This window comes from Malus sylvestris, chromosome 6 (genome assembly GCF_916048215.2).
Source record: "Malus sylvestris chromosome 6, drMalSylv7.2, whole genome shotgun sequence".
Lineage (NCBI taxonomy): Eukaryota > Viridiplantae > Streptophyta > Magnoliopsida > Rosales > Rosaceae > Malus > Malus sylvestris.
In genome coordinates this window covers 9,311,099-9,324,745 of record NC_062265.1, presented here as the reverse complement: position 1 = coordinate 9,324,745, position 13,647 = coordinate 9,311,099, and the positions used below count along the sequence as shown (strand labels likewise).

At 38.0% G+C, this 13,647-nt stretch overlaps 1 protein-coding gene across 1 annotated transcript; it reads right to left on the bottom strand.

Annotated features, from left to right (window-relative positions):
- Positions 1-6,485: 6,485 nt before the first annotated feature.
- On the bottom strand, positions 6,486-8,650 carry LOC126626646 (uncharacterized). The gene has a single exon (XM_050296017.1). It carries the CDS (start codon positions 8,601-8,603, stop codon positions 6,579-6,581), a length of 2,025 nt encoding a protein of 674 aa, XP_050151974.1. The 5' UTR covers positions 8,604-8,650; the 3' UTR covers positions 6,486-6,578.
- Between the last annotated feature and the right edge of the window lie 4,997 nt (positions 8,651-13,647).

Here is a 13,647-nt window from a genome sequence, read left to right as displayed (position 1 = left end):
AGTGAGAGAATAGTTCCGGTTGTGAAGACAAGTCCTATAAGTTTCTACCTTCGCCTTCCACAGCAAAAGCACACTCTCTCAGCACACCCTCTCAACACTTCTTCATCTCCGAAAATGCATTCCCAAAGAATCCTCTTAAGTTACTCTGTGTTCCTCATTCCTTGGGATACTCCTGCGAACAACCCATTCAAAGCAAAAGTATTTCATATCATGAAGGTTGAAAGCAAGAGTATCTCATATCATGCTTTCTCCCTGTCCTTTCTCCAGCCAGCACCTGCTCTCGAGTACTCATCATCTTGTGCTTTCGCTTTGTTTCTCACTTATAAGGGAAGTGAAGATGATACCTCGAAGCATGTGGAGACAACGTGCTGATTCATCCTCAACTAAGGACAAGGAGAAAGAGAGCAAGAGGTGGGCACTTGGAAAGATTGAAGAAAGAAACAGACCAACACCTCTCCCTCGTGCCTGCCCGTTGTGCAGAAGAAACAAGCAGAGAAGAATGCAGCTTGCACAATCATCCCAGCGGAAGGAGTCCGAGCTGAGGAACTAGAGAAGCTGCCACATCTGCTTGGAGAACAAATAAGGAACTGCAACATTCCCAAAGAGCAAAGCCTCGCCGTACAATATCATCAAATCATCACTTGCAAGTGAAAAGCTAAGTGTCACCCTGTTCAAGAGGAAAGCTGTGGAAAGTCAACAAGCACGACCAATGATTACTTATTAGTTTTATTCATTATCTTTTATCGTAATTTTCAATTTTTCGTTTGCAATTTTTTTTTAATTAATTTTCTTGCGTACTTAACTGAATTTTTCCTTTTCTTTGCAGGAACTTTTGGTTATTTCCACCCTTGAAGTTGATTGCAGAATTTTAGCTTGGGGGTCATCGCTTGATTTTACTGCAAATTAGGGAAGTTTTCAGTCCAATTGTTTTATTTTGTTTCTTATTATTTATTTATTTTATTTTATTTTTATTTGCATTATAGTGTTTTCTAACATTGGGGACAATGTCAAGTTTAAGTGTGGGGGTAGAAATCTCTAGAATTTCTATTGTTTCTATGTTTTTGCTTTTTGTTTTCTTAAAAAAAAAAAAAAAAAAAATATCGGAAAATTTAAAAATCCAAAAATATTGTCTTGTTTCCCTTATTGTTTTGAATTAGATTTTTGTTAGTTTCCCGACCCAATGATATAATTGGATCAAATTTGAACCATGATCATCAAGAACTTAGTTAACATGTGTTTTGTGAAATTCCTAATTCTTTTGTTAGTTTTGTACATGTTTGATCATCTTTGAAAAACCAAATGCACATAGCCTTGTTGATGTGAAACTAAAGCATAACGTAAAGCTTCATATGTAAATTTAGTGACCATATACATCCTATGTGAGTTTTTGAGCCGATTGAAAGTGTGTGCATTTTTCATACACTCCTATTCTTTCATGTGTGATGAACTTATGTGAGATACATCTCTAGAACTTGCGTAACGATCTTTCGAAATGTTTGTCATTGATTGCATGAACTTGGAAATGATAAAGGCATTAGGTTTACCACTATGGCCCAAATAACCATGTTTCCCAAAGAAAAATGATATCATTAGATTGCCAATTTGAGCCGTATATGTTGAGCCTTTTATTTCTTATCACCAGATATGTCTACCCTTATACCTGAAATTTTTTTCCTTACCCTTTCCAAGCGAGCAATGCGAGATTGTCTTATGAGAAACGTTTATGAAGTACTTTGAAGGTGTTTGGCAAAAGAATAAGTGTGGGGGTATTTCATGTTTGTATAAAAAAAAAAATTAAAAAAAAAATTAAAAAAAAAAAAAAAAAAAAGAGAAAAGAAAAAAGAAAGATTGTACACAAAGAAAATAAAAAGTTGTTCAAGTTTCAGTTTAAGAGTGTGGTTGGAGGTGCTAAAAGAATCGTTGGAAAGGTTGAGTTCTTATAAATCTAAAGAAAAGAATTGCTTGCAATGTAGCTTGGAACTTGTGTTTTCCTATTCTTTCGTTTCAATAACCTTATCCTTAAACCTCATTACATCCAATAAAAGTCCTCTTGATTTAAGTTTTGCAATTATGATTGTGGAGATGAGATCTTTATGCAAGCTTATGGTAGAAATTTCACATTTGATTCTTTGAGCGAAACACATTAAAACTAAACACATGTGTGATTGAGTGTATATCCCGTGAGAGGGTTGCTAGTTTGCATATGATGATTTTAAAAATAAAAACTTGAAATTGCATTAGCATGGCTATCTCACACACTACACTTCAAGGATGATTTAAAGATTACTGCTAATATTTGAATTAGGAATTTGAACTTGGATTAACTTGTTTGGTGCTAGCTATGGTTCTTGATGATTTGTTTTCTTGAATGAAATTCTATGAGGGTCACATAGAGGGAAGCTAATGTCTTTCATGTTAGTACTTTTTCATGTTTTCTTTGTTTTGCTCGAGGACTAGCAAAAGTTAAGTGTGGGGGTATTTGATCGGATCATATTTATATATATTTTTACTTCGAATTCACTCGTCTTTTCTTGGTTAGTTCCTTATATTTTTGAGCTATTTACGTTATTTTTGTGTTTATAGGATCTGTTATGCAATATTACCTTTTATTGTCACATGATAATATTAATTTACATTTTATAAACAAGGTTTGTCCCTCTCTATGTCTATATGTTGAAAGACAAGCAAAAAAAAAAATAATAAAAAGAAGCTGCCCAAGACAGCTAAAGGGAGAATTGAAAGAGGAATCCAAGGAGGGCAGCGGGAGATTAGGCAGACAAAGAAAACCTTTGCAGCTGGCGAGAGAAAGAGGAAATGAGAAGACTGCGACAAAGGGAATCCAAAGAAGAAAGCAGGATAATTAGAGGGGAGGAAATAAAAGGAAATCTGAGGTATGTAGAGAGGGGGGTCTTGGAGCGGGAGAAGGGAGCTGCCCTTTGGGCAGCTCGCAGAAGGTCAGAAAAGAAGTGGGAGGAGTGCGACAACGGGGGGATTGGTGGAAGGCAGAGGCTGCCCTTTGGCAGCAGAAGAAACGTGAGGAAGGAGAGCAGCACGGACAGGGGGAGGGAAAACAGGAGCTGCCTTCGGGCAGCGTAAGAACACAGGGGGGATGCTGGCGTGACAGCTGCTTTGCAGCTGGTCAGAGGGAAGCTTCCAGCGCAGCTGGGGAAAGAAGGTGAGACGGACAGCAAAGCATGAAAACGCAGATAAAGGGAGAAGACAGGGGGGAGCTGAGAGAGCAGCTCAGTGGAAACGCAGACAGAGATCTTCACCTCTCTTTCGGTTTAATCTCTCTAAACTTCTATTTTATTTCTGTTTTAATAATGTGTAATTAAATTTATTTTGGCTAGAGGTTAATTCAAAGCCATGAATATATTTGTAATATGAATTGATTACCTTCGGTTGTGATTTCATAAGTTGTGATTTCAATTTACTTATCCGTTCGTATAAAAACTGATTTGTGTATGTTGGTTGAGAGTGCACGCTTAATTTACATGCATGAATTTGATGCTAGAATATAAGTGAATTTCACCTAATCGTTATGAACTTATTTTCACAAGTAGTAAAGGTTGCTAGTCACAATCACGTTAAGTAAATTCTTGGCAAGAGTATCATGCTTTTCATAGTTACGAATGCCTCGTCAATGCTTATAGTTTTCACAAAGTTTAATGATCTTTGATTGTATCTCTATTGTGCTTTTCACGTAGGGGACTTTTGAAGAATGTTTTGAATTGTTGTATGCGTTTTCCCGTCCAATTCAATAACTTAAGGAAAACTTGAAGATTAAAAAAAAGTGCTGTTCACGGTTAATCTGGAGTATTGAAATTCACAACTTATTGAAAGAACAACGGAAAATTAATTTAGGTTGCATATGTGTCATGTGTGGAGAAGAACCCTCTAGCTAGTCTGTCATTTATCATTTTACCTTAATTTTATGCTTTTGTCAATTCTGTAATTTAATTAAGTTTAATTTACTTTTCATCAAAACCAAACACCCATCCATTATTAAATTATATTATTTAGTTAGTTTTCTTTATTGTTAGTCTTTTAATTCAATTTCCGTCCATTTCAGTTCTTAGTGTTTAATCAGATCATTTTCATTATTTTGAGTCATCCTAAGTGTGTTTCGAGTTATTAGAGTTTTTAGCCTAGTTTTGTATCATTGAGTCTTGTTTAATATTTTTAAATTAATTTAGAATAGATTAGCAATCCCTCCTAATCCCCGGCCTAGAACGATACCCTACTTACATCTATACTACAATTGTCAAAAAGAGGGTTTAATTTGTGTGTCAAGTAATTTTCACATCAGAAGGCAGGAATGTATAGGGTTGTGGACTCAACTTGGTTAGAAATTAACCTAATTTTTCTTTTACCTATAACAGAAACTCTTTTCCCATTAGCAACAGACACTTGAGATAACATGTTTTAAAATTCATGCAAGTTTGTTCTTTGGTTTGTCATGTGATCAATGGCACTCGAATCAATGATCCAACAATCATGCACATGACTTGAATTTAGATCATTAGAAAAGGCATTGAAGATACCTAGTGCAGCTTCATATGGTACACCATCAGCCTCTGCTAGGAACCCCGCAAACATTCCAAGCATCATAGAATGGTTCTCAGATTTAGTCATTGTTGCCTCTTCACCCTTTCCATTCCTTTTCTTGCGTTGAATAAATGAAGCAAATTCATTTATTAGAGAAATAAGGTTTGAAGTAAAATCCAACATCCCATCAGTGGTGACATGATTTAAAGTAGATTCTACATGGTTTGCCATATGATTGACTTTGTATGGTGAACTAGTAGGTAGCCTTTTATGGTTCCTTGTTGTCCTTGTTGAACTTCGGTTTCAGTTCAGATTGAAGTATCCAGCACCGATCCTTGGTATGACCAATTCCAAGATAGCCAATTCCAAGACAATGATCGCACTTCAAGTCGGGGCGCTTACCTTTGTAAACCTTCACCTGAGGTGGCTGGTAGTTTGAGGCATATGCTCGAGATTCTCGCATGACACTTTGGTGTCTAATCCCATGACCCGTCTTCTGACTTTTTCACTTTGAATGGTGGCACAAACACTAGAGAAAGACAGAAGCTCTAAATTCATCAAAATGTGACTTCTCAAGTCTTCATACTCCAAGCTCAAGCTCGCTAGTAGTTGAAATTTTTTCCTCCTCAGCTCTTTTTAACAACATTGTAGCATCTGTGGTATGAGATCGATAGACATCTAGCTCATTCCACATAGTGGTAAGGTTGCCAAGATGTTGCAAAGGACTTGTTTTCTTGTTGTAGAGGGGCAACGTCTCTCTTGAGTTGAAAGACATGAGCCGAGTTGTTTTGATTGCCATACATTTCCTTCACTTTGTTCCATAGATGGTATGAAGAATTAGAGTAGCTGAAAATTTCAGTAATTTTCATAATTTTGAGACGTAATTTCTGGTGCTTGAATGACCCCATTGATGAAGCCAAGCTTGGCCCTTCCACCGAGAGCCAAAGAAACTACCCTCGACCAAGGAAGATAATTAAACTCATTCAACAAAACTGAACTGAGTCTTTGATTTGGGTTGATATCAACCTCAGGGAAATTTGTAGGAGGTGAGGCAAGAGTGCTCTCAGCTTCTTGATTGACTAAATTTTCTTCTGCCATATTGTTGGCTGAGAACCACGACAAAAGGTTGCAGAGTCAGGCCTAAGAAGGACACTGCTCAAATACCATGTGGAAAAATGAGTTTTTGGTATATTTCCAATTGATGTTTTGTGTTTACAGCAAGAGGCATTATATGAAGCAGCAAACACAAGGGAAGATACACGTACGCCACCTTCTCCTTGATTTAAGGCCTAAACATATGGCTTTTAATTGATTACAAAGCATTCCTTGATTTAAGGAGATTTACATAGAGTCACCTAAAGACCCTAAGACCCTAGTTTCTAGGAGCAGCAGCATGTTGCTACAGGAAGGACAGCGATAGGACTTGCTGCTACTGAAAACTAGGGTGGCTGTAGTAGACTTTAGGGGTTACCTTTGTTTAATGCTTGTTTCCCTTGCTATGGCTTTTCGTTCAAGAATATCACCGGCTTGTCAGGAAAGGCTGCAAGTAAATCGATCTGGCTCGGCAGTGTCGAGTCTTAATGTTTGACGATCTTGCAAAAGTATTAGACACCAACGATGAAAGGATATCTGTTAGCAATGGGATACGTAGTCAACGAACTCATCCTTCCTATATGCAGATAATGTCATAAATTTAGTAATTTTGAACAGTTTGAGGTGGCTTAATTAGCATGCATTGAATTTGAGCCTCTTGTTTCTGTATGCTATGATCGTAACTAGTTTTAAGGGTAATTTACGTATAGTTAAAAAATGTTTCAACTAGTTTTAATTGTAGAGTCTGATGCAAGGCAGTAGGAACTGTCCAGCGGGTAAAATAGGGCCAAATCGTAGTACGAAGTGAATTAACAGAGTTCTAGGGAAAAATCCCAGGAGAACACTTGAATCTAAATTCTGGAACATTATTGATGAAAAGCTGAATACAAGAGTCTTTTAATAGCCTATTTATGCTAGAGTACAGCAGCCTAGAAAACCTAATCCATCGGCAGGTAAAAGTGATCACTTGAGCCTGCCGAAGAATCCCTGTCACTCTCTGATATTGGAAATGATGTGCAGGCCTTGAAATTGATCTGGGGTTTCCGTGGCAAACGCCACTCATCAATGCATGCCATTTGGTGATGATCCAAATTTGAAGGAATACCAGGTTCCACAATATAAAGAATCCCTTCAGTTTTACCAAGAACATGAACTGCAAGTCTCACACTTTCCTCCCTCTCTTCAATTGTGCTGTTAAAACACTTGATTGCCACAGCTTCCTGTAAATTTGTGAAACACGCACCCATTATGTCAGAGATCATCACAACCATTGATTCATATAATCTCTCACTTGATTCATTGATTTTTCCTTTAGGATTTAGCAGAAGAGTTTGGCTTATCCTGTACATGGAATTAGCGGCAAGCTCCTTAACAGACCATTTGGAAGGGATATCTCTCGAACACACATTCTCCTTACTCATCTTCCGCTTTCTACATTCTTCAAATATGGATTTTGCAGTTTCAGAAAGTTCTTCAAGTGTTTCCTTTAGACACTTCCCTTGACGTGACAATCTTCCGAGATCCAAATCTAGCCATGTGTGATATAGATCAACTCTTAGCCACACGACCCCTGCCGCCTTTCTGATGTTGGCAAGATCTCCTTTGCTATCCAGCTGTTTCTCAATGGCATTCATGTACATGAGCCCTTCATGTACCCCATCTATCAGATTTTCGATTGAACCAGAACCGATGTTTGGAAGTGCAAGTGCAATACTTGTTAGTGTCACAACAGGAAGAGCCCAACAATTTGGAGGTTCTTCACATTGTAGAGAGGGAACTTGATCACTGTCAAACTCTGCCACTCCTTTGAATCCTTGTGAGGCTGTTGATTTCCCCAATAGCTTAATGAGATGCTTGGGTTCTTCTTTTGTTCCCTTCTGAATCCAATGATCAGTAGCATCACAGTTGGAATTCATCATGTAATGAACCAACGCATCCTCACCTTCAAGATACAGAACATAATTACTAAGATCTTGCCTTGGGTTTTTCTGGGACATTGGGATGGAGTCGAATTCCAACTTCTTTTTCTTCCACTCCCTGAACAAGTCGCTGAGTAAAAAGATCCGACTCACCAAGAAAATGGAAATGAATCGAATTGCTTTACTTGATAGGACAATCCCCTTTTGCATTGCAATACACAAGTCCAAAAGTTTGTTTCTTGCTTCATGTGCAAGTTTCCTGCAGTCCCGAGATTTGATTCTAAAAGTTAATGGACACTTTTTCAACTCCGCAAGCCCCTGAATCCAGTACCTTTCTATTTCGAATTCTTTTCTGTAGCTTATATTTCCTCTTTTCGGGCACTTAAAGTTGATGGCTATGAACCATCTAAACGACGGGGAAATAGTACCAACTCCTACTGCAACTGCTTGCGTAAATAGAATCAAAGTGGTTGTCAATTTGTAGTCTGATTCCCCGCTGCAAAACTTAATGGACCATGGCATCAAGTATGTTCTAAACATGGCTTGGGCCAAAATCATGGCACTCAAAAGACAGAAAGCTCCAGAAGCAGTGCATGTCACTGACCTGCCCATCACAAATTGAGGGCTAGAGGTGTGAGCCATCAGCCAAAGCTTTGTCAATGTGTCTCTGAGTTTGGTAACTTCTTTTCTACCACTTGCATTTGTGCATTCTTTTGAAGATAATTGGTATCTTTTCTTGTACCCTTTTTCTAAATAATTCTTTGTTGTTGGAACGGTTAAAGCCGAGAAAATCAGCATGAGGAGCAAAACAAGCATGATGAACATAACCGAAGCGTGCTCCTTCCAGAAAACAAAGATTGCACCGGTAGCTATTTGGATGCAAATATTGACAATAAGGGTGATGACTAGAATTCCCAAGGCAATTACATTCATGAACATCTCTTCATTTTCCATGGCTCCAAGAGACGGCATGGAGTTAGCCATTGCTGTGCAGATCAAGGCAGAACTGCTAAGCTTTGCAAGCTGGTCATGACGGTTGGGCATGGGAGTGTTCAGATCCACCGACAATTTGATGGCTATACCTATCAAGGTCAGAGATGTGGCATTAATGGAGAAGAACTTGCAGGGAAACCAGTACTTATGGTGCCGGATGCCGAGGATTACATCTGCAGCCATTGCAATCAGACAGGCCAAGGATGCTGCTGCTACATACATGCCAATCCAAGGCATTGGTGCACTAAACTTCTCCTCATACAGGTTACCGTTCATGTCACAGCCACCCATCTTTCTTTTTTCCTTGTTTGTGTTGTGGAATGTTGAATATGTTATCAAGAATTTCAGGTCCTCCTAGCTTTAAATGCTTTACCATGTTAACAGTGTTGCATTCCTTGATTAACGTTTGACTTGAGTGTAGGAGAATGTTTTGAATATTTTGTGTTCATGTTTGGATTTTTCTTTTTCACAGCAGCCTGAGCAGGTTAACTTTTTTTGTAGCTTACTGATCATGGGAGTCAAGTGGAGCAGTTTAGGCTTTATTTTAGTACCAAATTTGTCAGCATCTCGTCTTTATTCTCAGGTAGTTTAATTCTTTTTTAAAATACACTCTTATATATACTAACTCGATATCCATGTCTCTTCGCAATTGCTGATCTCCTCTCAACTAATTATTATAATTAAAAAAGTTACTTAGATTTTGGTCATAGCTACAATATTAAAAAGAAGGCTGAAGCAATGAAGTTGTTAGAATATTTGGGAAATGAAGCATGAATTAATATAGATACCAGATTCGTGTTAAACGTTGCAGCTTGAGTAGGAGCAGTGCATGTTACTAATGCTGAGAAATTTGTCGGCCACGTTCCGTGTATGGTGAACGTATGTTGAGCAGCTGCAGGAAGACGCAAGGGGGTTCTTCTGCCATGAAACCGAGGGCCATTGCAGTAAAAGCTGCAGGAACTCACAGTCTTGGGCGATAGCTATTTCTATTGGTCACTGGCTATGAGAGAAGAAACACACTAGTGTTGAATGTAATTGAGTGATTTAGGCAGAGTGACATGCACTATTTATACACATAAATTATGCAAAAATACATCATTCATCCCTAGGCGTAACCAAATTAATCTAATTTATTTACCATGGTAATAACATATTGTCTCGAGGGGTGGTAGTAATATCCTTTTCCGAACACATTAATTTCGTGGAGGTGTCCATCCCCTCCCATGGATGGAATATTAAGCATGTCATGAGCACCTGCAATACTAGGTGATATCATGTGGAATGACTTGATTAATGTGACAACACATTTCTAAGTTGAACGACTTACATGGCACGAATTTCTGCATGGAAGTTGCTCTCTGTGACTAACTTAATATGCATTATTGTCCGTTTCTTTTTACAATCAAATTAACGTCAAAATTCTTGAGATCCCATGCATGCATGCACGTACATGAAATACTTAGAATCAATTAGATGATAGCTACTGGTCAAGGCTTCGTAATGGGATGCATCTATGTCAAAGTAAAAAGACTGGTATATCTTGAAGTGATATTGAAAGAAAGAAAGAAAAAAAGAAATATTGCTCCTTGCTCCATTTTGCATACAATATAGATTTACATAGACACACAAAATGAACATTATCATTGACATGTTTTATTGTTCGTGCAGGTATTTTCTATAATGTTAGGACTCACTCTTTAAGAGAATGTGCCGAAATTGATGATATCAACTTTATATATATGTGTGTGTGTATATATATACAGATTGCTTAAGGGAAGGGATCCCCATTTTTTGAAAAAAATGGGGATTAGGTGTGGGGCCCACTCCACATCGAATTTCAACGATCCGAACCGTCTATTTTGTTAGTCTCGATTCATAGATCATCCTTGCAAAATATTAGCTAAATCGGAAATGTTTAAGACATCTAATTGGGTTCAAGGAAATGAACGAATACTTTGTTATATAAGAAAAAATGAAATTTGATCTTGATAATTAAATAGGCAAACGGTTTCGGATTGAATTGAATTTTTGCAAGGATGATCTATGAATCGAGACTAACAAAATAGACGGTTCGGATCGTTGAAATTCGATGTGGAGTGGGCCCCACACCTAATCCCCATTGTTTTCAAAAAATGGGGATCCCTTCCCTTAAGCAATATGTATGTATATATATATATATGTGTGTGTGTGTGTGTGTGTGTGTGTGTGTGTGTGTGTGTGTGTGTCCAAATTGTAACAGCCCGTTCCAAAAAATTATGATTTATATAATTTTAATAAGTGAATTTACGAAAATGCCCTTCGAGGCAAAAACGTTGACTCGTGTTGACTGCCTTGTCATTCACATCAGACTCGATTTCTTGGCATATCCTCATAGTACTCGTCGCTACGAACGCGTGGGTACAAACGGATTTGGAGTCATAACGAAGGAAATATTAACGTTTAAAGTCGAGGGCATTTTAGTAAATTAATTAGTTTCAGGAAAACACCAGACTTTTTGGAGAAAAATATGGAATGCCACGTGTGTGGCCCGTTTAAAAAAAAGGAGATGATGGGCGATGGAGATAGAGGATAAAGGAGAGAACCAGACTCCAAGCCTTCGACCCATTTCTTTCTTCGACCCGACTCGTTGGGATTTATGAAATCCAACGATTTTCCATCGATGTTTCCGGCCTTCTTCAACCTCCCGTCATCACCAAAACTCATCACCACATCCCAGCACCTAATTCTAACCAAAACCCAATGAGATTTGCTTTGATTGTGTGGGAAAAACCACCCATTGGTCCAAGGGTTTCTCAGTCTTGATCCTCCAATTGTGAAATGTTTTCTTTGAATTACCACTATCATAACACTCCTATAAAGGCCAAAAAAAATGCCCAATCATTAGTTGGAGCGTCGGAGTTGATTTGAAGACGAATCAAGAATCACGCTTTATAGGGTTTCCGGTGGGTTTTCGTCAAATTGGGGCTTTTCCCGGAAAAATTGGCATTAGTCTTAGGTATGAAAGTTGCTCTACTCATTGAGATCTTCATTTTTGTGAAATTTGGTCATTTTTAGAAATAGTTGAATTTTTCCGACAAGTCGGGGCGCCCAACCGCCACCTGCGGCTGCGCATGCGACAACGCGTGGGCCGCCCTGACCTTCCTAGGTTAAGTTTGAATTCCTTGATTCCATTTGTGAGGTCCGATTAATGAATCTCCATCATTTGAACCTAGTTTCATTAAGGTCTGCCACCCGATTATTATAACAGTTAACGATCTGACCGTTGGATCATCACTAAACTTTGATACGTTGTAGTACATAATATTTGAGGATTTTAGAAACTTATGGATTGGGAATCCGACCTACGGATCTTCCTGAATAGGATTTGTAAGTTAAGTGTTCTATTGACAAGAATTATGAGATATGGTTTGGTAATTATTCTTGGTGCCGATTGTTTGTGACGCCTCGAAGTTGTGCTAGGGAATTGTAGCATGGCCTTCAGGTGAGTGGGCGTTTGGTTTTCAATATATGTATATATGCTTTATGTTTTTCCCAAAAAAATTGATTTAAATGATTTTGTGTTTTATATGTCATGTCAAATGATTTATATTTTGGTATATGCTTTTAGTAGTTGTGTATGTCATTGTTTGATGTTGCGGACGCTCAGGTAAGTTCTAGGTGAGTATATGTATTGTGAGTTGCTTTATGTGAAAGGAAAATAATGAGATTTATGTGGGATTTCTAGCGACTAGCATGCATATACAATTCAAAATTTATATACATAAGCAACGGAAGCATGTTATCAAATAATATCAAAGCTATAGTCATGCAAATCCCCTTCAAGAAGCATAGGTTTATATAAGATGCATCAAAACATTTTATTGAAGAACAAAGTGTAGGAGTAGATTTATACCTCTTGATCTAGACTTGAGACCAAGGATAGACCACCTCCAAGCCCTTTGCTCTTGGAACTCCTTGAGCCTAGCCTCCCTCCTTGCTTCCTCCACTTTGTTAGAATGAGTGCTCTTTGGTTCTCCTTAAGTCTCCAAGGTGGAAGACCTCTAAAGATCCACACCCACTAGTGTAGTGAGATGGATGGAGGAATGACCAAAAGGGAGAGAAGATGATTTAGCTAAACTTCCCTTTTGGTGGCCGGCCTTTGAGAGTGAATTTTGAGAGAGAGATGTTTTTCTCTTTTGTGAAAACACTACACAAAAACCCTTATGAAACTTTTGTCTATAAACTTCCTTTTATAACACAAAGAAACAAGTCAACAACTTGACTTCCTCTCTCTCCCTTTCCCTTTATTTGGCCGGCCCGCTTTAGTGTTGTTTGGGCTTTGGGCTTTTATTATTTCAAGTCATCCTATGCTTAAATAAAAGCCCAATGGGTTTGGGCTTAATGGGCCCATATTAACCCGAACTTTTCTTTAAGTCCAAAACGATCTTTTATCGCTTTTATGATTTCTTTAGACTTTCTAATTAATCACAACACTTAATTAATCCAATTAATTATTTCCATCATCCATTAGTTGTCTCACTACAAGAGTGTATCGGTGTACAATCATTTTAGGTTCTAATTAGCAAGGCAGTGAGGTGATTGGCACCAATCCAATTGATTATATTTAATCCAATTACTTAGTGAATTAAAACTTACTTTTAATTCTCCTTCTTCTTTGACGACTACTTATTTAGTCATCTAGAAGAACTCACAAGCCATGAGTGACATCTAACCATATATCATGGCTACCCAAGCTAATGTAGAATTTGTTCGGAGAACCTATTCAGTTGGAATTACAATGTAAGTCGATCCTTCTCTAAAACAATACTCTCAATCACACTATTAGGGTATGGATATATTATGTCAAACCCCTAATGTGATTATTCCATGTTATATGATTCAATTGAGTCGTATAGGAACGCTTTCCTTTATTACGCTCGATACTTCGGCCGAAGATTCCGGAATCATATCTTAGAGTATTCTTCCTCTCATAACGAGGATTAGAGATCCCTTGTTGCGCATTTACTTGCCTCCATGGCTAAGTGGCTTAACCCCAACTATGCCGTGGACACCCACGAATGGAGTGACTTTGACATAATCAAATATCAAGGACCTA

Bases quoted from the DNA above. Each gene is read 5' to 3' on its own strand.
- LOC126626646 (XM_050296017.1), bottom strand. From the start codon at position 8,603: ATGCCCAACCGTCATGACCAGCTTGCAAAGCTTAGCAGTTCTGCCTTG.